The sequence below is a fragment of the Colias croceus genome, chromosome 19 (genome assembly GCF_905220415.1).
Source record: "Colias croceus chromosome 19, ilColCroc2.1".
Classification (NCBI taxonomy): Eukaryota; Metazoa; Arthropoda; class Insecta; order Lepidoptera; family Pieridae; genus Colias; species Colias croceus.
In genome coordinates this window covers 3,015,784-3,040,706 of record NC_059555.1, presented here as the reverse complement: position 1 = coordinate 3,040,706, position 24,923 = coordinate 3,015,784, and the positions used below count along the sequence as shown (strand labels likewise).

The window sequence follows — 24,923 nt, the reverse complement described above, 5'->3', positions numbered from 1 at the left end:
TTACGTTTTTATGTTTGCGCCAAAAATGGAAAAATTCCAAAATCGAGCGACCCACTATGGCTCCCTGGTAGCGTCCCAGGGTGGTGATCATTTTTAGTTCCGGGACCCCCCACCCAACTCGCACCGTTTCCGCGGGCCGTTGGATTTTACGTTGTATGAAAGTTGGAAACGGGGGCCCGGAGCCACTCGAACGGGGCACCGATCGATTCGCCGGCTCGAACAGAACACGTGTGCCAAATTTGAGACGTAAGGATTCATAAACGGCGATTTTGGCAAAGTACGGCGGCCATCTTGTTTTCGCGAAAATCCCCATTTTTCCACCTCCCCTGGTAATCGCCACCAGTTCTGAGCATTTTTTGTTCAGACACCCCCCCTCCAGGTACCACCGTTTTTGCGCACCTCCAGGGGTCCACTTGGTTTTCGAAGATGATCGAGATCGCTATATTTTTCCGGTGGTCACTGGGAGCACCTCTACACGATCACGTCGAAATCCCCCCAACTTTCCCTGTAGTTTCCGAGAAACCCGATGTCAGTCAGTCAGTGAGTGAGTGGTAGTGTAGCTTTATATATATATGACTAGCTGGTGCGTTGTGCGCGGGCTGCAAGCAGCCCGCGAGCCCCTTTTGCCCCTGGGTTGAAGCAATAGGGCAGTCATTAGAAAATGTGTTAGAATTCCCAGTCCATTTGTAATTTTCTGCTAACAGTGATTCCACAGTGCTTATAAATTCCCAATTCAAATATTTTCTATTCTGGAATGCTGTCGACCTTCGAAGGTGCGTTGTGCGCGGGCTGCAAGCAGCCCGCGAGCCCCTTTTGCCCCTGGGTTGAAGCAATAGGGCAGTCATTTGAAAATAAATTCGAATTTTCTGTCCATTTGTAACATCTGCTAACAGCGATTCTACAGTCAGTCGGTAATGCTTCTAAATTCCCTATTCAAGTATTTTCCACTCCGGGAGGCTGTCCACCTTCGAGGGAGCGTAGTGCGCGGGCTGCAAGCAGCCCGCGAAGCATCCCAGGGCAGAAATCTTCAGTCATTTGAAAATGCATTAAAATTCCCCGTAAATTTGCTATTATCTGCAAACAGCGATTCCACAGTCAATCGGAAGTGCTTATAAATTTCAAATTCAAATATTTTCTATTCCGGGGGGCGGTTCACCTTCGAGGGTGCGTGGTGCGCGAGCTGCAAGCAACTCGCGGCTCATCCCAGGGCAGAAATCTTCAGTCATTTGAAAATGCATTCGAATTTCCTTTCCATTTGTAACATCTGCTAACAGCGATTCTACAGTCAGTCGGTAATGCTTATAAATTCCCCATTCAAGTATTTTCCACTCCGGGAGGCTGTCCACCTTCGAGGGAGCGTAGTGCGCGGGCTGCAAGCAGCCCGCGAAGCATCCCAGGGCAGAAATCTTCAGTCATTTGAAAATGCATTAAAATTCCCCGTAAATTTGCTATTATCTGCAAACAGCGATTCCACAGTCAATCGGAAGTGCTTATAAATTTCAAATTCAAATATTTTCTATTCCGGGGGGCGGTTCACCTTCGAGGGTGCGTGGTGCGCGAGCTGCAAGCAGCTCGCGGCTCATCCCAGGGCAGAAATTTTCAGTCATTTGAAAATGTATTCGAATTTCCTTTCCATTTGTAACATCTGCTAACAGCGATTCTACAGTCAGTCGAAACTGCTTATAAATTACTTATTCAAATATTGTTAAATTTTTGAAACGTCTTATCGATAGCGGGCAGTGACTTTTCATAATAAACTGTTCAAGAGTTAACCTAACACGCTCGTCGCTTCGCTCCTCGCTACCTATTTGAATATTTAGGCCGGCCGCTGCCGCGACTCGCTCGCTTCGCTCGCTTGGCTCGTGCGATAGGTAGTTCAAAAGTTAACCTAACACGCTCGTCGCTTCGCTCCTCGCTACCTATTTGAATATTTAGGCCGGCCGCAGCCGTGACTCGCTCGCTTCGCTCGCATGGCTCGTGTGGTAGTTCAAAAGTTAACCTTACACGCTCGTCGCTTCGCTCCTCGCTACCTAAACTGCTTATAAATTACTTATTCAAATATTGGTAAAATTTTTGAAACGTCTTATCGATAGCGGGCAGTGACTTTTCATAATAAACTGTTCAAGAGTTAACCTAACACGCTCGTGGCTTCGCTCCTCGCTACCTATTTGAATATTTAGGCCGGCCGCTGCCGCAACTCGCTCGCTTCGCTCGCTTGGCTCGTGCGGTAGGTGGTTCAAAAGTTAACCTAACACGCTCGTCGCTTCGCTCCTCGCTACCTATTTGAATATTTAGGCCGGCCGCTGTCGTGGCTCGCTCGCTTCGCTCGCATGGCTCGTGTGGTAGTTCAAAAGTTAACCTTACACACTCGTCGCTTCGCTCCTCGCTACCTAAACTGCTTATAAATTACTTATTCAAATATTGGTAAAATTTTTGAAACGTCTTATCGATAGCGGGCAGTGACTTTTCATAATAAACTGTTCAAGAGTTAACCTAACACGCTCGTCGCTTCGCTCCTCGCTACCTATTTGAATATTTACGCTGGCCGCTGCCGTGACTCGCTCGCTTCGCTCGCTTGGCTCGTGCGGTAGTTCAAAAGTTAATAAATATTTTCTACTCCGGGAGGCTGTCGACCTTCGAGGTTGCGCGGTGCGCGGGCAGCAAGCAGCCCGCGGTGCCGTCTTTTGCCGTTGCTCTTCAATCACCCTTCCTACTATGGAAATTTCCATACAAAATTTTCGAAAAAAAAAATTTCGCTTTTTAGCAAAAAATTTTATGTGCTTGGAAGCGGACCAAGTTTTTAAACATTTTTTACCTTGGTGACCCCAACCTACCTGTCACCGATTCAGAGAGCCGTTGAATTTCGTGATGTATGGAAAATGGAAACCGGGGGTCGGAGAGAAATTCTAAGTATGAAGTTTTGTAAATCTGGCCGATTCAAGCACAGAAGTCAATTTTCAGACCGATCGTGAAGTAACCGGCGCCACCATCTTGCCTCGAAATATCGGCCATTTTTGAAAAAAAAATTGCGTCCAATTTAAAATTTCTCGATTGCCCTGGTAGCGCCCCATCTTCCTGATCAATTTTTAGTTCTACACCCCCCGGCTATCTAGTGCCGTTTTGGAGAGCCGTCGAATTTCGCGTTGTATGAAACTCGGAAACCAGCGATGGAAACTCGATTATGAGTATGCCATCTCAATGTGCGGCTCGACTAAAGCCCCTGTGCCAAGTTTCAGCGCGATCGGACCAGAGATGACCATTTTAGAATTTGTATGGCGGCGGCCATTTTTTCCGCCATTTTGAATTTTTTTCACTATCTGTGGTAATTGCTCGAGGTCTACTACAAGTTTAGTTTGAGCACCCCAGATGTAGCTGCTACCGTTTGCGCGGGCCGTTGACCGTCTTCGAGAGATGAGGGAAAGTTTAAGATTTCGGATTTTTCTGGATATCCTGGGAGCTGGGCGAGTACGAATGCATCATTGGTGTATTTCTCCATTGCACCACCTCGTCTAAATTTACGTTTTTATGTTTGCGCCAAAAATGGAAAAATTCCAAAATCGAGCGTCCCACTGTAGCTCCCTGGTAGCGTCCCAGGGTGGTGATCATTTTTAGTTCCGGGACCCCCCACCCAACTCGGACCGTTTCCGCGGGCCGTTGGATTTCGCGTTGTATGAAAGTTGGAAACTGGGGCCCGGAGCCACTCGAACGGGGCACCGATCGATTCGCCGGCTCGAACAGAGCACGTGTGCCAAATTTGAGACGTAAGGATTCATAAACGGCGATTTTGGCAAAGTACGGCGGCCATCTTGTTTTCGCGAAAATCCCCATTTTTCCACCTCCCCTGGTAATCGCCACCAGTTCCGAGCATTTTTTGTTCAGACACCCCCCCTCCAGGTGCCACCGTTTCTGCGCACCTCCAGGGGTCCACTTGGTTTTCGAAGATGATCGAGATCGCTATATTTTTCCTCTGGTCACTCGGCGCACCTCTATACGATCACGTCAAAATCCCCCCCACTTTCCACGTAGTTTCCGAGAAAAGCGATGTCAGTCAGTGAGTGGTAGTGTAGCTTTATATATTATAATAACTAGCTGGTGCGTTGTGCGCGGGCTGCAAGCAGCCCGCGAGTCCCTTTTGCCCCTGGGTTGAAGCAATAGGGCAGTCATTAGAAAATGTGTTAGAATTCCCAGTCCATTTGTAATTTTCTGCTAACAGCGATTCCACAGTCAATCGGAAGTGCTTATAAATTACCAATTCAAATATTTTCTATTCTGGAATGCCGTCGACCTTCGAGGGCGCGTGGTGCGCGGGCTGCAAGCAGCCCGCGAGCTCCTTTTGCCCCTGGGTTGAAGCAATAGGGCAGTCATTTGAAAATATATTCGAATTTTCTGTCCATTTGTTACATCTGCTAACAGCGATTCTACAGTCAGTCGTTAATGCTTATAAATTCCCCATTCAAGTATTTTCCACTCCGGGAGGCTGTCCACCTTCGAGGGAGCGTAGTGCGCGGGCTGCAAGCAGCCCGCGAAGCATCCCAGGGCAGAAATATTCAGTCATTTGAAAATGCATTCGAATTTCCTATCCATTTGTTACATCTCCTAACAGCGATTCTACAGTCAGTCGGTAATGCTTATAAATTCCCCATTCAAATATTTTCTATTCCGGGGGGCTGTCCACCTTCGAGGTTGCGTGGTGCGCGAGCTGCAAGCAGCTCGCGGCTCATCCCAGGGCAGAAATCTTCAGTCATTTGAAAATGCATTCGAATTTCCTTTCCATTTGTAACATCTGCTAACAGCGATTCTACAGTCAGTCGAAACTGCTTATAAATTACTTATTCAAATATTGTTAAATTTTTGAAACGTCTTATCGATAGCGGGCAGTGACTTTTCATAATAAACTGTTCAAGAGTTAACCTCACGCTCGTCGCTTCGCTCCTCGCTACCTATTAGAATATTTAGGCCGGCCGCTGCCAAGACTCGCTCGCTTCGCTCGCTTGGCTCGTGCGATAGGTAGTTCAAAAGTTAACCTAACACGCTCGTCGCTTCGCTCCTCGCTACCTATTTGAATATTTAGGCCGGCCGCTGCCGTGACTCGCTCGCTTCGCTCGCATGGCTCGTTTGGTAGTTCAAAAGTTAACCTTACACGCTCGTCGCTTCGCTCCTCGCTACCTAAACTGCTTATATATTACTTATTCAAATATTGGTAAAATTTTTGAAACGTCTTATCGATAGCGGGCAGTGACTTTTCATAATAAACTGTTCAAGAGTTAACCTAACACGCTCGTCGCTTCGCTCCTCGCTACCTATTTGAATATTTAGGCCGGCCGTTGACGCGACTCGCTCGCTTCGCTCGCTTGGCTCGTGCGGTAAGTAGTTCAAAAGTTAACCTAACACGCTCGTCGCTTCGCTCCTCGCTACCTATTTGAATATTTATGCTGGCCGCTGCCGTGACTCGCTCGCTTCGCTCGCTTGGCTCGTGTGGTAGGTAGTTCAAAAGTTAATAAATATTTTCTACTCCGGGAGGCTGTCAACCCTCGAAGTTGCGCGGTGCGCGGGCAGCAAGCAGCCCGCGGTGCCGTCTTTTGCCGATGGTATTCAATTACCCTTCCTACTATGGAAATTTCCATACAAAATTTTCGAAAAAAAAAATTTCGCTTTTTAGCAAAAATTTTTATGTGCCTGGAAGCGGACCAAGTTTTTGAACATTTTTTACTTCGGCAACCCCGACCTAAGTGCCACCAGTTCAGAGAGCCGTTGAATTTCGTGATGTATGGAAAATGGAAACCGGGGGTCGGAGAGATATTCTGAGTATGCAGTTTTGTAAATCTGGCCGATTAGAGCACAGAAGTCAATTTTCAGACCGATCGTGAAGTAACCGGCGCCACCATCTTGCTTTGAAAAATTGGCCATTTTTGAAAAAAAAATGGCGTCCAATTTGAAATTTCTCGATTGCCCTGGGAGCGCCCCATCTTCCTGATCAATTTTTAGTTCTACACCCCCCGGCTATCTAGTGCCGTTTCGGAGAGCCGTCGAATTTCGCGTTGTATGAAACTCGGAAACCAGCGGTGGAAACTCAATTATGAGTATCCCACCTTAATGTGCGGCTTGATTAAAGCCCCTGTGCCAAGTTTCAGCGCGATCGGACCAGCGACGGCCATTTTAGAATTTGTATGGCGGCGGCCATTTTTTCCGCCATTTTGAATATTTTTCACACTCTGTGGTAATTGCTCGAGGTCTACTACAAGTTTAGTTTGAGCACCCCAGATGCAGCTGCTACCGTTTGCGCGGGCCGTTGACCGTCTTCGCGAGATGTGGGAAAGTTTAAGATTTCGGATTTTTCTGGATATCCTGGGAGCTGGGCGAGTACGAACATGGTGTGAGTGTATTTCCGCGATGCGCCACCTCGTCTAAATTTACGTTTTTATGTTTGCGCCAAAAATGGAAAAATTCCAAAATCAAGCGTCCCACTGTGGCTCCCTGGTAGCGTCCCAGGGTGGTGATCATTTTTAGTTCCGGGACCCCCCACCCAACTCGCACCGTTTCCGCGGGCCGTTGGAGTTAACGTTGTATGGAAGTTGGAAACGGGGGCCCGGAGCCACTCGAACGGGGCACCGATCGATTCGCCGGCTCGCACAGAGCACGTGTGCCAAATTTGAGACGTAAGGATTCATAAACGGCGATTTTGGCAAAGTACGGCGGCCATCTTGTTTTCGCGAAAATCCCCATTTTTCCACCACCCCTGGTAATCGCCACCAGTTCCGAGCATTTTTTGTTCAGACACCCCCCCCTCCAGGTATCACCGTTTTTGCGCACCTCCAGGGGTCCACTCTCTTGTCCAGGGTGTTGGAGATGTCAATATTTTTCCGGTGGTCACTCGCCGCACCTCTATACGATCACGTCAAAATCCCCCCAACTTTCCCCGTAGTTTCCGAGAAACCCGATGTCAGTCAGTCAGTGAGTGAGTGGTAGTGTAGCTTTATATATATATGATACTAAGCTTGCAAAAAGACATTACGAATTCCTAAGTGCTCATCTATATAATAAATTAAATAAGACACTTAATATACACAACATGAACACATTACAATGTAAGTCCAACCTAACTAATTACCTTCTAGATCTTAATTATGATGAATGTGAACACTTGTTAGATCACTATATTATTTAATCCAAACTACAAAATAGAAAACACACACACACGAACACTCCCTCACACACACATACACACACACACACACACACACACACACACTCAATACGTATATCCTTTCTTTTAAATTCTTTTAGATTTTTAGTTCAATTTCTCTTTTTTTTTTTTTTTTTCCTAAAGAGTATATTTTTTAAATTCACCAAATCTTTGGCTAAAGTGATACTTGCATAGTAGGTATAGAATTGTTACAATAATCAGGTATATCATTTGTATCAACGGACGGATAAATGTCTCCTGTAACACAGGACATTCCCTAGTATAGGAGACATTGTTTAAATAGCGCAATTAACCTACGGTTTATGTTTTAATTATATGTAAGTTATCCCAAAATCTAATTGCATATGTACACATGTATTTCTGTTGTCAAATAAAGAATTTATTTATTATTTATTTATTTATATATTTAGCTCTAGGGAGCAATTATTAATGGAAGATAGGGATTAATAATATTGACGTTGGTAAAAAAATATAATTTAATTGGGGTCGAGAAAATATTTTTCATTGTTTGTGATAACTAGGTATAACGCACCTGCTGATACCCAATTCCAACAGCCGCCATTGATCCCTTAATGAACGGTGTCTGTACAGACACGAGCCCGCGGCTGTACGCGGAGAGAATCATCTCTTCCGCTGTGAGGCAACCGTCTGCGTACGCACATCCTAACTCGCCTACACTGTGACCTGTGTTTTAATTAAAGTTTTTTTATCAAGATATATACCTATAAGTTTTATACTTATTTAAGCTGGAAACAATTGAAAAGCAGAGTCATTACAGTAAAACAAAGAAGAAATATTTTATTTACCGATAATTTTATCAGGTACAATTCCCAATTCTGTAAGAACATCAGTAAGCCCAATTTGTATTGCAGCAATTCCAACAAACGAATATAAGATATTGTCGAAGATTTTCTTGTCTGGTGAAGTTATTATATGGATTATGTCCACACCCTTTGGCTCGAGCACTTTTTGGCAGCTGTAAAAAATTTCCTCGTAAGCAAGTAAAATTAAGATGGGAAATTTTCATATCCACTGAGTTGTGAAAATTTTCAATGGTTTGACAAAAGACATTGTTAAAAATAAGGAATTTCTAAATTGAAAAATATACTTGAATGTCACATTAATCGCGTAAAGTAAATACCTTTCTATAGCTGCGGCGAAGACAGGTATGCGCATGAGCTGTTTCCCCATCTCGGGCCACTGCGAGCCCATCCCGCTGTACACGAACCACAGCGGACGAACCGCGTCATCGAAGTAATTGGCTTTTTGGCTAAGGCTTACTGTCTCATTGAATTCATCTGTGTCTAAAATATTCAAATAATATTACAATGATCAAATCAGTTCCGTTTCAATATGCCAGTGTAAGTTTTGTTAAAGAATAGATAGGAATAGGAAGAAAGGTCTGTTAAATAAGCGGAATTAGCATTTAAATGCAACGTTTATACTTACCTAATATGATATATCCTCGTCCCAAGTGCCCACTGATTCTAGTCTGGTGAATGTTATGGAAAAGGGCAAGTTCCTCGGGATCGATGGGACGGCTCTTCAAGTCCTCTAATATATTTTCAACAGCGGACTGTTGTCTGCCCGAAATAGTTACTAGTCGCGGAATGTTGCTCTTATAGCGATTTAAGTCCTAAAATCATAATATACCAAATTTACCATGCAAGTTCAGACTTGTGGTTTTTTTATACCTGATCGATAGCGAAAAATGAATGAAATACTATTTTTTTGATAACAAACTACTCACTGAAGTTTTCCTCACTCAGCTAGATATAATATGGTTATACTTAATAATAAATATTTTTATTGTACAATAATAAAAAAATTGCCTTTGGTTTATTGTGCCCACGTAGTAATACATGAGCGTTAACACCAGTCACTGACAATCCATTGATAGCAGCATAACCACCTCCAATCGACTGGTGTTCAGTCACAATACGCATTTTTCCCTTCTTCAATGCATCAACATCATTTCTTGGATTCTCACAATTAAGATTCGCTGCAATTTTGCCATTTTCATAACCCAATAGTACCTGAATTAGAAAAAGCAGCATTGTTAATGCCTCTGGTCATAAATATTTTAATTTACTCTATAAATTTTATATCAATAGTAAGAAAAGCTCGTACTTTTGTTATAGCAGACACTCCAGACGCTGCCTCTCCATAGCCAATGTTAGACATCACACTTCCAACTAAAAGAGGATCATCACGATTTTCACAAAACACTTTACCTAAAGCTTCTAATTCTGCTTTATCTGCTTCGGGGGTAGCTGTTAGAAAGGAAATATATTATATTATTGAAATGACATAAATTTATAACTGTCATAGTTTCCACCCAAAATACAACGAATTCAACGCTATATAACAATCAATAGAACTTTCATATTACAATATGTACCTTTGATAATATTCGTTAATCCAAGCCTTTAAATTATTAATTAGATCTAATGTATTTCATAAAGGTCTCACCAGAACCAACTGCCTCGACGTATTCAACAGATTGGGGAGGCACATTTGCTTCTTTGTAAAAATTTTTCAAGAACACCGCCATGTCATTCGGTTCCCGGTAAAAACCATATTTAGGTCCGTTTTCACCTTCAAGTAAACCGCGGAATTCAGATTTTATGTGAATTACTTCGGCATATATCCTGTTAAATAAAAAATAATATAAAATATTTTATATTGTTGTTTTAAAGTATTGAAATACAAAAAAATAATAATTTCTAAACGTTCTTTACCTCAGTGCATTTTTTGCCTTCTGTAGGAACAAAACATTGACGGCTTCAGATCTTGTACAACCACTCGCGTCCTTATCAAATGATTTTGTTTTTCCATCTTTACTTATGGGCATGATTCTGGAAAATCATATAAGAAACACATTTTTTTAAGGTTTTATCTGATAATTATTTGCCTTTATATCAAAGAAAGTTGTGAAATTGTTTAATACCAAACTAATAAAAGCAAAGCCGTGTTTGGAAACTCTTTCACCATTATGCGTAACATACGAGTATATTAAAACATATTTGGCCTTTTTTGTATCTCGGAGCTGGGCTAAAGTGAGAACAGAGCGACTCGTTTATAAAACAAATGATATTGAATGTTACAAGAAACACGGCTCAATGTTAAAACATAATTTTGTAAGTTGGATTATTTACCGTCCATAATGCACAGAAGACTGTGGATGCAAGCAAATATTTGCCCCACCAACAATAGCAGAATCGATTTCTCCGTGCTTAATAGCCTGGTATGCCAGGTCCAAAGCGACAGTAGAACTGCAGCAGGCCTGGTCTACAGACATCGACGGTCCCTTCGCGTTCAACCAGTAGGAAACTCGATTGGCGAACATCGATTTATTGCATCTGAAAGACAAATAAACTCACTTTAACTAACGCATTTTAAACATCGAATTTGATTTTTTTATCGTCACCAATTAAACTGTGAAAACGAAGCTGAGCAGCACATTCTTGAGAGGCGGCAAATGGGGTAAATATTATTTAGTATTTTTGTTATATAGAAAATAAATAAGTCATGTGGTAAATAAGTGCAAGTGCAAGTACTTTTTCTCTATCTTTGTTCCCCTATAGTTTCACAATTTAATACGATGGCATTTATTGACTACTAGGTTTCCGCCCGCGGCTTCGCCCGCGCAGTCAAAGAAAAATCCGCATAGTTCCCGTTCCCGTGGGATTTTCGGGATTGCTTCATTTTCCCGGGATAAAAAGTAGCCTATGTCCTTTCTCAGGTATCAAAATATCTCCATACCAAATTTCATGAAAATTGGTTCAGCAGTTTAGGCGTGAATGAGTAACAGACAGACAGACAGAGTTACTTTCGCATTATAAATATAAATTTATAAAGAATAGAAAAAATTCGATCACGAGGCGGGACTTGAACCCGCATCCTTCGCGCCATTCCGGGGCGGATGCCTAACCAACTCAGCCACTCGTGACCCGCCCGAGTAATCGAATTTATTCTATCCTTTCAGTTTTATGTGTCTTAAGGGACACACCGCGCGCCATCTATTGAGATGATTTAACAACTATCTCAACCAATATGAAGCACTTTTCAGTGAATACAATATTGTAACGATGGAACACGACCTTTTCTTGAATTTATATTTTTTGGTTTTTATGGCATTCAAATGCTTTATAAATATAAATTTATAAAGAATAGAAAAAATTCGATCACGAGGCGGGACTTGAACCCGCATCCTTCGCGCCATTCCGGGGCGGATGCCTAACCAACTCAGCCACTCGTGACCCGCCCGAGTAATCGAATTTATTCTATCCTTTCAGTTTTATGTGTCTTAAGGGACACACCGCGCGCCATCTATTGAGATGATTTAACAACCATCTCAATTTTTTCTATTCTTTATAAATTTATATTTATAAAGCATTTGAATGCCATAAAAACCAAAAAATATAAATTCAAGAAAAGGTCGTGTTCCATCGTTACAATATTGTATTCACTGAAAAGTGCTTCATATTGGTTGAGATGGTTGTTAAATCATCTCAATAGATGGCGCGCGGTGTGTCCCTTAAGACACATAAAACTGAAAGGATAGAATAAATTCGATTACTCGGGCGGGTCACGAGTGGCTGAGTTGGTTAGGCATCCGCCCCGGAATGGCGCGAAGGATGCGGGTTCAAGTCCCGCCTCGTGATCGAATTTTTTCTATTCTTTATAAATTTATATTTATAAAGCATTTGAATGCCATAAAAACCAAAAAATATAAATACTTTCGCATTTATAATATTAGTATGGATGTTAATAACATACCCTGCTATACCAAAGCCTGATCTTGTGCTAGCTACATAAAAGCAAGCTTTTTCGGTTTCTGAGAAACAAGTACCAACGTAGACGCCAACTTTTGTGCCAGACAGTTGCTCTGGACTCACACCTAAAAGAAAATACACTTAATATAGATGAAATAATTTTAAACAGTCAAAAGTTGAGACACTCTTCTTGTGTGAAAATCTTTTTCGCATTCACGCATGCTGTATGTATGGCTTAAAATAATTTAAAAAACGACGTGTGGCACTCGGGGACTGCCGCGGTAAAGCTATTGCATGCTATGCCTTCAAGCCACACCTCCGCCCGTCGGAGTGGGGAGCGTGAGGTTTTTTCGTTACGGAATTCAAGGCGATAGAAGCTATATGCAATAGCTTAACAGATTTTTTGACCTGTGGAGGAAGGAAGGTGGAATTCCTCCATCGAAAAAGGGAGGATCCTTGACCAGTCTACTCGACTAGCTGAATGAATGATGTCGGAAAGTTGTATATATATATGCTCTGTAGCGAAAACATTTCGCTTGCGTGATTGAGAGTGAGGTGTCGCTACAAACCTGCATCATAAATAGCATCGTATGCTTGTTCTAGAATCTTCCTCGCCATGGTGTCCATGGAGTTTCCGAGGCGATAGTGCACTTTGAAGAATTGCGCGTCGAAATACTCCAGCTCTGGTACTTTTCCTGTGTATTGAGCTACCTCCGGGTGGTTGTACTCCCAACGAGCATTTTTCGTTGCCGTTGGATTTACCTGATTATTAAAAAAAATAATATTATTTACTCCTTACTTACTTCACTGTTACTTTTTTACAGTAATTAAAAATTTAAACAAAGTCGAGAAATACAATCATCACACCATATTATGTTATTTTATAATGAAATCTATGTCAATATTATAAAGATGAAAGTTTTTTGGGTTGTTATTGAAATAATAAAAGGAATACTGTAAAGAATAAAAAAGGACAGATGACATGTTTTAGGTAGATAGATAATTAAATTGTCATAAAAAGATACAAGCATTCTTACAAAAGGAAAAGAAGAGAAAAAGAAAAGCAAGGATTCAAGAAACCTTATTGTAAAGAATATCGCGGTACTCTTTGACGTTATGTGAGTCAGGGTAAAGGCCCGCCATTCCGGAGATGACGACCCTGTCTCCAGAATCTGCGGTGCCATCGGAGCTGGATACATCTTGCGGTATTGGCGCCATGTTATCTGCTATATACAAAATATATTTAGTGTATAATCGATTCTAATCAAATCAAATCCTTTTATTTGTAAGAATTGTGGTAGTTATAATCATTTAAATAAAATAGTCCACACAATTCGCCAAACAATTGGCATACAAATTTTTCACACTTAGATTATATTACATGTTAAACATAGTTACATTAAATAAGATTAAAATTAACACGCTTTTATTAATAATAAATACATTAACTGTTTATCTTTATTTTATAAAATTCTAAGAGTAGAAACATTTTTCCGCTAACCATATTTTCAATTTTCTTTGCATTAAATTTTTTGGCATTTCACGCAGTTTTTTTGGAATGTGATTAAATAACTTTATGCACATCACACTAGCATTGTTTTGAAAAAGTTTAGTTCTACAGTTTGGCATCAATAGGCGAGTGGGATCCCTAAAACCCAGTTATGAATTGTTTTTGGTTGGTTTGAAAAGTTCACCTTACTGTTTTACAAACATACATATTTCCAATATACTATACAAACCAGTAAGTTTTTCTTTGAATTGAGGCCTACAAGAATCAAGAGTACCAATATTACAACGGGCTCTTTTTTTGTGCGAGAAATACGTTGGTAGAGTTACCCAAAAATATAATCCCATACCATAAAACTGAGGTAACATAGCTGTGATATGCAGTTAGTGCAGCGTTAAATATAATTCATCATCATCAATTCATCATCATTCAAGAAAACTTCCGCGAGAAATGTCCGACAGTCTGTCTGACATCAACTTGCAAGTCTACTTGCAGGTGGAAACGCGGAATTAGACTTGCATGTTGCTGTCGGACAGACTGTCGGACATTTCTCGCGGAAGTTTTCTTGCAGATGGACAGGCAGCCTTAGCAATGTGGGTCATTTTTGACGTGAACTTCTCATAGGTTGGTATATAAGATTTCCTATAGCTAATACATGCATATGTGTGCGTGAGCTCGAAATCTTAGTACTGAGTGCCGTCTCTTACTATATTACTTGCTCTGTGTTTGTACCTTAGATTATTAAATAGTTAATAATATAAGATTAAGATGTTCCTATGGGGATGACATGTTCAGATTATGAACAAATCCTCTTTAAAAAAATTAAAAAAAAAGTTCAACGTTCTTCTACCTTTTTATGAGGTTGAGGTTGAGGTTGAGGATGAGGTTGAGGTTGAGGATGATTACTACACTTGGTTAGTTTGAAAAAAAATACGGTTACATAGTCAAATTTCAAATGCTGAACAATTTGATGATGCATTGAATTTGTACCTTCTGCACGATAATATTTGATACCAAGAGTTCCATAATGTAAGAAATATTTAGACTTTTATCAGTATTTTACAAATTAAAGTGTTTAACGGATTTTAAACGCGATTTATTTATTATCAAAATAAATTTTTAATTTTATTTTATTTATTTATTTGATTTGCCAATAGATGCAAATCTTATATTTATAATATGTTTTGAGTATGTGACAAAATAAGCATGCATAGCAAGATGTAGATCCAATTACAGGCAAATACAACATGCTAAGCAACATGCATTTTTGAGTAGTTTCAAATTATAGTTTCTAATCATAGTTAAAATTCTAATCAGAAAAAATTCTTCTTATCAGTATAACTTTTATGTAAAATCCATACTAATATTATAAATGCGAAAGTAACTCTGTCTGTCTATCTGTTACTCAATCACGCCTAAACTAGTATTTTTATATGCAAACAATCTAAGAAATTTGATGTCAAGTTCTGTACTATTAAATAATCGATAATGGTCTCGACAAACTCTAGCAATGACGCTGTTGAAGCCTAAATTGGTTCCCATATCTTTTGACAAAAAATACATTAGTTTTCCCAGAGTATCTCCTCGGAACAGCTACATTAATATAGAAGAAGAAGATAAGGACAAATGTACGAATTTTGAACATTGAATTATTAAAATAACGCATCATTGAGTTCAGAATAGATTCTAAAAGAGTCTATTACATACAAACAGACAGATGAAGCTAATAAAAGCATTTTAAATAAAGAGGACCATTATTTAACAAAAAGATTTGGTTCTAAAATATAACTAGATACGTTAAATTTTTTGAAAACGTGCAAAATGCTTCTTCTTACCTGCTTTTTATTGAGGTTAGGAAAAACACTATTTTCCACAAAATCGCAGTAACGACTGTGATCTATTAATTGAATGATGTGCTTTAAATAGGTTCGTGAAAATATGCAAACACCTTTTTTATATAAATGCATATAATATGAATAAGTTTATAAGCAAAATCAGGAATATGTGGCAATTATTTACATATTAATTAATTGATTTAAGGTGGGTGTCATAGGTTTAATTTTGTTTTATTTTATTTCTGAATTAATTAACTTTTGAAGCCCCGTTTATGTGAAGATATTATCAAAAAACAGATACCTACTCTACATAGATACGCCACTTTTGCGGAGCAAATGATGGCCATTCGGCTGAAATTATATTCCATACTAGCTTCCGCCCGCGGATGTCCGTCTTCGCGTGGATGGTTTATTTCTCCATTTTGAGCAACTCTGACAATGACATCTTATAAAAAAAAAGAATCCACTGCGGGTAACGCAACGTGTGTTCGCGGTTCTACAGAACAACGTCTATGGATAAACTGAAAAATTAAGATTTATTTTTTCCCACGTATTTTTCCAGGATAAAAAGCGTCCTATTTTACGCCCAGGATAATAAGGTATAATTATACCAAGTTTCATCAAAATCGAACCGTTAGTTTTCACATGATGTCTTCACATACAGACACACAGACAGACAGACAGAATTTTTTTAATCACATATTTGGGTTTGGTACCAATCCAGTAACACCCCCTGCTATTTATTTTTTCAATATTTTCAATGTACAGAATTGACCCTTCTACAAATTTATTATATATGTATATATAAATGAGCATGCATGAACATGCAGCATATACTTTTAATGACATCCTGCAGCCCATGGCCTTAAAATTTGTAAGCTAAGTATTTGCACTTTCGTGACGACGCGACGTTAATACCCCCTCTCACCGCGCGGTCTTTTTAAAAATATTAAAATCAATTAAAATTTATGAAAAATTGAAAAATGAGTATCATATTATAACTATCACAAAAGCAAACTTTATACCGAAAAAAGGTATTTTCTTTTCGTTTTTGTGTATAACTAACTGAAAAATAATAGCATAAACTTTAGGACAAAGAACGAAAATTTTTTTGTAGAGTCATGTAATTTATATGTTACCGGAAATGTATATAATCCGTCATTGTATACAATTCCTAGGAAATGTATGTAATTCCTAAAATCGCACGGAAATGTGTGAAATAAATTATTTTATACACATTGCCTAGGAAATCTCTACATTTCTTTATTTCTATTATTTATTTATTTATTTATTTATCTAAGATATTGGAAGGTACGCGGGTCGATGGGGGAGGGCAGAAAATTCGTAATCAGAATTTTTGGTTTGGATAAGGGGGTGGGTTAGGTTAGGTTCATGTTTTTTAAAACTAAATAGAAATAGGAGCCCCACGAAGTGGGGCTCCGTCGGCTCACGACCTCTTTTTGTAGAATTTCTGAAAAAGACGAATTTCGGCATATTACAAAATGCCAGCCGTTTGTAATACGGCGGATTATACAATCCGACTGGGACGTGTACAAGGAGACAGCGGGACGAGGGGACTGGTTACTAACCAAATGAAAATTTGATTTGATTGAATATAAGTTGATTTAAGAAATGTTACTTAGTAAGATAATATGAACATATTATTATTATTTTACGGTAAGACTGTTACCCGGTACAGTGTTTTATTACAGAAATCATTTATTTTATACAATTCCTAGGACGATTATACATTTCCTAGGATATCTATGCATTAAATAGTTTATTAAACAATATTTTATACATTTCCTAAATGGTATCGGAATTGTACACAGTTCCTAGGATTTGTATACAATTCCTTGATTTCATACATTTCCGGTAACATATACATATGTTCAGATTACAATTTCCATGTGTCGTTAAATTCGGCTATACCTACAATAGGCATCCTAATGTCTTAGGATATACACTGATTTGGAAATACACTGATTTTCAACAGACAACGCTGGTTACTCTCGTATCGTGGAGGCGGCTACATATTCTAAGTTCGGTCCTCATAGCGTCACTTTTTGTGAACGAAACGACAGTGCGGTTTAATTCGATGCCAACATCATAAGAAATAAAAATAACTTATTTTTATTTAATACTTTTTAAATTATTTTTTAACACGAATCGAACGAGCCCAAACTCGATAAAGTTGAGTTATAAAGTGATATTACAGAGTTCCTATGGCCACCTTCCGATTCCATCGTCACATCAGCTCTATGTTATGATATTGTTTCATCGCTATCCAATTTACATACGTATACGAAATTTCAGCTCAAACGGTTACCGAGAAGTGAATCAAAGTGTGACGTGAAGTGACTTGCTACATTTCAAATTAAGTCATCGAGATCACACAAAAATGCTCATAAAATAAAAACTACCAGGTCTATCGGATTAACACTTTTTTTAACATAATATTATAATATATGGCTGTGAGTGTATAAAAAACATACAGGTGAAGCTAATAAAAAGCGTGTAAAATAAATCCAGCTAGTTTCACATCACACTTATGTTTATAATTAGGTATACCTAATAGCAATAATGATACAGATAAATACTGAACAAAAGTATTAACAGATGATTAACAGTCAAAGTTTTTTAGCAGGCACAGTTTTACTAACAATATGTAATTGATAAAGAAATGATAATAATTAATTATCAACGAACTTACCTTTTCTATAATACTTTACATTGTTTATTATCCTGCTCAACTCTGCTCAAAAATTGGAGGGTTTTTTATTTTGTTGGAACTTTAATGTGTCAAAAGTATGATATACCTAAACTACGATACGACTTTCATGCGGAAAATGCTCATTAGTAACTGGGCCACTGGGTCACGGACTCACGGATGAACTCGTGGATGCAGGATGATGCAGACATTGAGAGGGAGAGGAGGGCACTGGCCAACAGAGGTATCATGCTGGCCCGTAGATTTGCACACTGCTCACGCGAAGTAAAGGGGAGTCCATTTAAAGCATTTTGCCAATCCTTTTACACGTGCAGCTTTGAGCCTTATATATTATAAGCTATAAGCTTATAGATTATAGATCATGAATAAAGTATTCTTAAAAAAATATTTAATTACAGTTTTGAATTTCCTACGATTTTATTATAATATGTTTAATAGATTATCGTATCAATAAATACATATTTATTAGGTACTAACTACAAGACACACGCTTTACATATAATAGAACAATTTACATATTATATATAATTAAAAACAAGAATTTCGCACAAATTAAGCTTAGTAAATTATTAATTTAATTATTTACTAGCTGTGCCCGCGACTTTGTCCGCGTGGAATAGTGACTGCATAGTAGTTATTTTTATTATTGAGTAAACACTTTTACTAACAGTTCATTTAATTATTATTATTATTTATGGTGTACATACTACTACTAGTTAAACTACTACATGTTAGTAAAATTTATTACTAAACTGAGCTAAAAAATAAAAAAAATAAATGCCCAATTAATTTTTTACGTAAAATTTATTTTAAACTAGCGGTCCACCCCGGCTTCGCCAGTGGTAAATATTTCACAATAAAAGGTAGCCTATGTCCTTTGTCGGGTATCAAAATATCTCCATACCAAAGGAGAATGCCCATGAAAGTATGGATCAGTACAGTGTTGCGTCAATGCCAGAGTGGTTTTGAAGGGTTCTTCGATATTCAAAAGATTTTTACCAATTGATTTTTTTGTGATAAAAACAAGGGTTTTCAAGATATTGAGAAAAATTTGAAATAACCTCAAAACTTAAATAACCCCGATTTAGTTAGGTTTATGTGTGATTTATCGTCCGAAGGTTATTTTTCGATTAACATAATTTTAATCTATGCGTAGAGCTTATACTTTCAGACAAAGTCTATCCCACCAAAAACATTTTCATGTAAAATGTTGCCAAGACGAGCCCATATGACTCGCACTGTCAAAAAGTTATCAGATCTCATGTAGAGCCAAGCTTCTAACACTACACGCCCTAACTCTACAAGGCCTCACTTCACAAACTCTACACCTTAGTCAAAATATGTGGCTTGGCCATTTCGCTACATTCACATCGGCGTAAGGTGAAAAATTAATTCACTTATCATAACTTTTGTGTTATACAATAGTTCTTGTAGTAACGAACGGCCAAGCCACATATTTTGACTAAGGTGTAGAGTTTGTGAAGTTAGGCCTTGTAGAGTTAGGGCGTGTAGTGTTAGAAGCTTGGCTCTACATGAGATCTGATAACTTTTTGACAGTGCGAGTCATATGGGCTCGTCTTGGCAACATTTTACATGAAAATGTTTTTGGTGGGATTTCATTTATTTTTGTAAGTTGTTTGTAACAAAATTTTATATGTCGATTAAACTTTTAATTTTTTTTTTAACAAACATATATATATATATATATATCTAGGGGAACCAAGTTTTAGATTATTAGATTAGACCTCTAGCGTCATCAAAATTTAATTTAAAATTACAGGTCTCATACAATCTCCCATCCCCTAGTTTAAGGGGATGGGGGAGGAAAGTTACAAGTTTTATAATTTTTTTGTTGTTTGTGTGCTAATACTAGCTTACATACAAAATTTCAGCTTTCTAGGACATTAGGAAATACCATAAGAATTTTGATGATCATCAGTGAGTCAGTGACGAAATTAGCGTTTTTTAGATATAAATAAAATCTGAAGTATAAAAGCTAATGTCATTAAAACTTATTAAGTTCAATAAGTCCGCTATTGACAATATATCCCGAAAATTTTGTTGATCTAGCATAATCCAAACCCAAGTTATGAGGGTTCAAAAAAACGTCGAAGCGCTTCGAGAAAAGGTAGGTAGTGCCCGTCGCTTGTTCGCTTGGCTCGTCTTGGCGGGGGCACTACCGTGCCCCCAGATCTGTTCATCGGCTAGTGTAGGTAGGCACCAGAAATCTTCCGGGACGGATTTCAAGAAAACCTAAATCTTCATATTATCTAATATATAAAAATCAATGCCACTTTTCGTTGTAATTCCATAACTCGAGAACGGCTGAACCGATTTCGATAATTCTTTTTTTATTATATTCCTTGAAGTACGAGGATGGTTCTTATGTAGAGAAAACGTTAATATGTACCACGGGCGAAGCCGGGGCGGACCGCTAGTAATATATAAAAATGAATCGCAAAATGTGTTGGTAAGCGCATAACTCGAGAACGGCTGAACCGATTTCGATAATTATTTTTTTAATAAATTTCTTGAATTACGTGGATGGATCTTATGTAGAGAAAACTTAAACATGTACCACGGGCGAACCCGGGGCGGACCGCTAGTATATGTATATTTTAAATGCCAATAGTTTTTATTCGGTTTACATGTTGTTGTTGTTGTTTGAATCATTTTTTCACTTCATATTCCAAGAAAGAAACAAATAAGAAATAACTGGTTACCTACCAAGCTATGTCATAATAATATTTTTTTTATATATATTTATATTATTTTACTTTACTATCTATGTTAAAACAACCTACAGTGTATAAACTATACCTTAAAGAGTGATTTTATGTTAATTGTATTTTTTTTTATAATTCAATGAGAACAACAATCGATATTATAATAATACATTTAGCTATTTACCATAGTTTAATGTAATAATAGTTACCGCTCGGTTACCGTGGTAACCGGTAATGGATACTAAATCTATGGTAACGGATCTAAACAATTACATGTCTTATTAGATTTTACAAAACATTCCCTGATCAAAATATATTTTCCGATAGTAAGATGGCCTCTAAATTGCCGAGATTTTTTTTAATAGTATAGTTATCTTGATGCATGAGAAAAACCTGTACCAAAAATGTAAACGGTAATGGACACTAAATCTATAATAACGGATCTAAACAATTACATGTCTTATTAGATTTTACAAAACATTCCCTGTTCAAAATATATTTTCCGATGGTAAGAAGGCCTCTAAATTGCCGAGATTTTTTTTAATAGTATTGTTGTCTTGATGCATGAGAAAAACCAGTACCAAAAATGGGCATTCTCCTTTCATGCAAATTGGTTCAGTAGTTAAGGCGTGATTGAGTAATAGACAGACAGACAGAGTTACTTTCGCATTTGTAATATTAAAATGGATATATCAAATTCAAGCTACTTATTCTTTACAATACAACTCTGTTAGATCAAGAGCCCACGACGCGGGCCAGACTTTCCTTTCTTTAGGAAAGTTGAAAGTTTCTCTTTATAATATGTCTCCGATACCTACAGATAAGAACGACTAGCGATTATCAAGTCTGGGTTGTGGTTACTTTGGCAGGTGTTCATACGAAAGCCAGGCCAATTTATTTCTTTAAAACCGTCCGCCTCATATTTATTTTCGATCCTGGTTTCTAGCTTCAGGTGTTAGAATAATTTGGTATTAAAATAACAGATAATTATTGACGTCATTGTTACATACACGCTTTGCATTGCATTGTGACACGGTGACACGTGTCTTGTTTTTCGCTAGGTTTCTTCAAATTTAAGTATAGATTATTATCTATACTAATCTATAGGTACTTTAAAATATTATAAAGCTGAAGAGTTTGTTTGTTTGTTTATTTATCTACCTTATAACTCGCTAAACTCGGTAACTATCTACTGGTCCGATTTGAAAAATTCTTTCGGTATTAGATAACCTATTTAAGACCTATTTATTGAGGATAGGATAGGATATCCTTCCTACTAATCTATACTAATATTATAAAGAGGAAAGGTTTGTAATTAAGTAAGTATGTATGAATTTATTTATGTATGGTTTTCACGCATGCAAGTCAAGTAAGTCATCATTTAATTAAAAAAAATAGAGATCCCTACCAAAAATGCAATAATGTACCAAAGGTGTAAAAAATTCCTTAATAAAAATTCTGTCATCGCGTGCGCTGCGGAATCTATAGAAGATAGAACAAAAAAATGTTCTCCGGTATTATAGAATGGATCAATATCTACAAGAAAGTCCGCGATACCATATTATGTCCATCTTCACTAGTTATGTTACTACAACAACTTTTTTACGTTTTCAAAGTAAATAGAAGTGCCGACAGTAATCAAACCATGATATCCAATATCCATACACATATATTAATCCTTATCCCATTAAATGATGTTTTATTATAGACTGTTTCAATACCAGCAAAATACTTTCTAAATTAAAAAAAATGGATTTTCCATTCAAAAGATAATAAAGAATTTTTAAAAGTGTCAATCTATAGAAAATAGTATGTATACTGTTAATACAATGAGCAGGCGTAGTGCGGGACGAGTTGAAGGTGATTTTCATGTGATTAAAAGTTATTAAACCTATAGTCCGACCTATAGTAGACTTCTCACTGTCACGATATCGCTATCTATGCGGGTGAAACCGCAGGGCATTGCTAGTAAATTAGCAATATTATAAATGCGAAAGTTTGTGAAGATGTGTGTCTGTGTTTGTTACTCTTTCACGCAAATACTACTGAACCAATTACAATGAAATTTAGCGCATATATAGAGGGAAACTTGGATTAACACATAGCATAAGTTTTATCCCGGAAATCCCACGGGATCCCAATCCAAATCCCGGCGGAAATCTAGTAGGCTATAAAGCATCTCGCTAAGACCAACAGGAGCGGAGCACTTCGGGTAAAACCGCGGAACACAGCTAGTTATCTATAAACAATGATGTGCAGATTTAGGAAATTCCGTGGCTAACCAATCGTGTTATTAATATAAAATACATAGTTGCGGCAAAGGTTATACAAATTCGGTCGTAAAGCATTCTCTAATGCTTCGCATTAATTCTCTTTCTACATTTATTTAAAAAAGTATTAAATATTCATGCCATATTGAATTTCTTGTGCCCAGACCTGACCAGATGACCCAGGGGCACTGATTATAAATGGTAACGAAGAGCTTTTTATCTATGCAATATTTTCATTGCTGCTTCGGTTCTTATGTAGATTGAGCATAGCTTGATAAATTATTATAATCTTAAAGATGATCACTATGGTCAAAACCAAAAAACACCTCATACGTATTGAATTTTGTTGAGTTGAGTACCAACAGTTTTAGTACGATTGCCTTAAAGAAAATATAATATGTGATACTCAAGGAAATAATAAACAAAGTGTTTAAACAAAAGGCTACATATTTATACGTAACATTTATACCAAAAAATAATCAAGAAAAAACCCGAATTTATAATAAAACCTACATAAAACCTCACCTTAGAGTCGTGGGTCCAATGGACCCAGGTTGAGTTTTTAAAGTCTCGTTTACTCCACGGCACTTACCGCAGAACCTCCCACTGCTCAGTACCTTCCTGTAGTACGCCGGAGCGTATCCTGTGAGACAGACGTGTTCGGCTCGGTACTCCTTAGGTAGGTACTGACCTTTACAGGGGTCCACTGGACCCACGACTATAGATACGTAACTTTTTTATTTTCGTTATTAAATTTATTATAGTATTTTTTTTTTTAGTTTATCGCTATGTGAATCCCAGAAGTGTACGTGTTGATAACGAAGAGATGTTAGAACAATGGTTAAATTAAGAATTGTTAAGAAATGATGAAGACTCCGATGAAAACTCAATACCTACCCGTATTGCAGAAACTAGATCAGATAATGAGTTTTCCGATGATGATGTAGATTTTCGTCGAGAGAGAACATGACGCGAGCTCTGAAATATCTAATTGTGAAAGTTCTGATCATTTGTGCACTAAATGCAGGGAGCCCATATGCATGACTTGAGCAAATATAATTTGTAAATCTTGCACGTAATTAGGGATTGCTATTTTTTTATATAAGAGTTTTTGGTTGTGTTTTTGTTTTTTCTAGGAAGCAACATACTTTTTTTTGTTAGATAAAAAAAAATTGATTAAAAAAAATAAAAATTTTGTTGAGATTTATAATTTTTGTAAGACGCCTTTTTGTATAAACTAAAATATCATATTTTATTTAAATTTACCTAAAAAAATGCATAAATAAGTAATTATGACCATTTCAAAATACATGGGTCTAATGGACCCACGACTATACATACGTAACAATGTTTCACGACTCTAGTTAAGGGATATTTTCCTCGAAATTTGACGGTGTCAGTTCGACTCGGACGGTGATACGCAACGTATAGTCAATAGTGCCACAAACTTATCTGACCCGGTGGCAAGAACTGGAACTACTTGCCGCCATTTTGAAATGTCACATTTTCACAGAATTTTCATACGGAATATTTTGTTTATATAAAAAGAAAGCGACATCAGTGACACTGTCACCGGGTCAGATAAGTTTGTGGCACTATACACAATGATCTATAACAGTCTACACTAATATTATAAAGAGGAAAACTTTGTTTGTTTGTTTGATTATAATGAATAGGCTCATAAACTACTGAACCGATTTTAAAAATTCTTTCACCATTCGAAAGCTATCCACGAGTAATATAGGATAGGTTTTATCCCGGAAATTCCACGGGAACGGGAACTATGCGAGTTTTTCTTTGAAACCGCGGGCGGAGCCGCCGGCGGAAAGCTAGTATTATATATTATAGAAACAAGAGGTAGATGCGCCACCA

At 37.8% G+C, this 24,923-nt stretch overlaps 1 protein-coding gene across 1 annotated transcript in view; it reads right to left on the bottom strand.

The window, feature by feature from the left end:
- Positions 1-13,201, bottom strand: part of LOC123700403 (fatty acid synthase-like) — a 57,378-nt gene extending 44,177 nt beyond the window's left edge. The window contains 12 exon segments of the mRNA XM_045647613.1: positions 7,737-7,888; positions 8,011-8,180; positions 8,346-8,508; positions 8,654-8,840; positions 9,037-9,240; positions 9,335-9,477; positions 9,677-9,855; positions 9,946-10,062; positions 10,363-10,566; positions 11,987-12,107; positions 12,552-12,744; positions 13,063-13,201. Coding sequence (XP_045503569.1) covers positions 7,737-7,888; positions 8,011-8,180; positions 8,346-8,508; positions 8,654-8,840; positions 9,037-9,240; positions 9,335-9,477; positions 9,677-9,855; positions 9,946-10,062; positions 10,363-10,566; positions 11,987-12,107; positions 12,552-12,744; positions 13,063-13,200 — 1,971 coding nt within the window. The 5' untranslated portion in view covers position 13,201.
- Between the last annotated feature and the right edge of the window lie 11,722 nt (positions 13,202-24,923).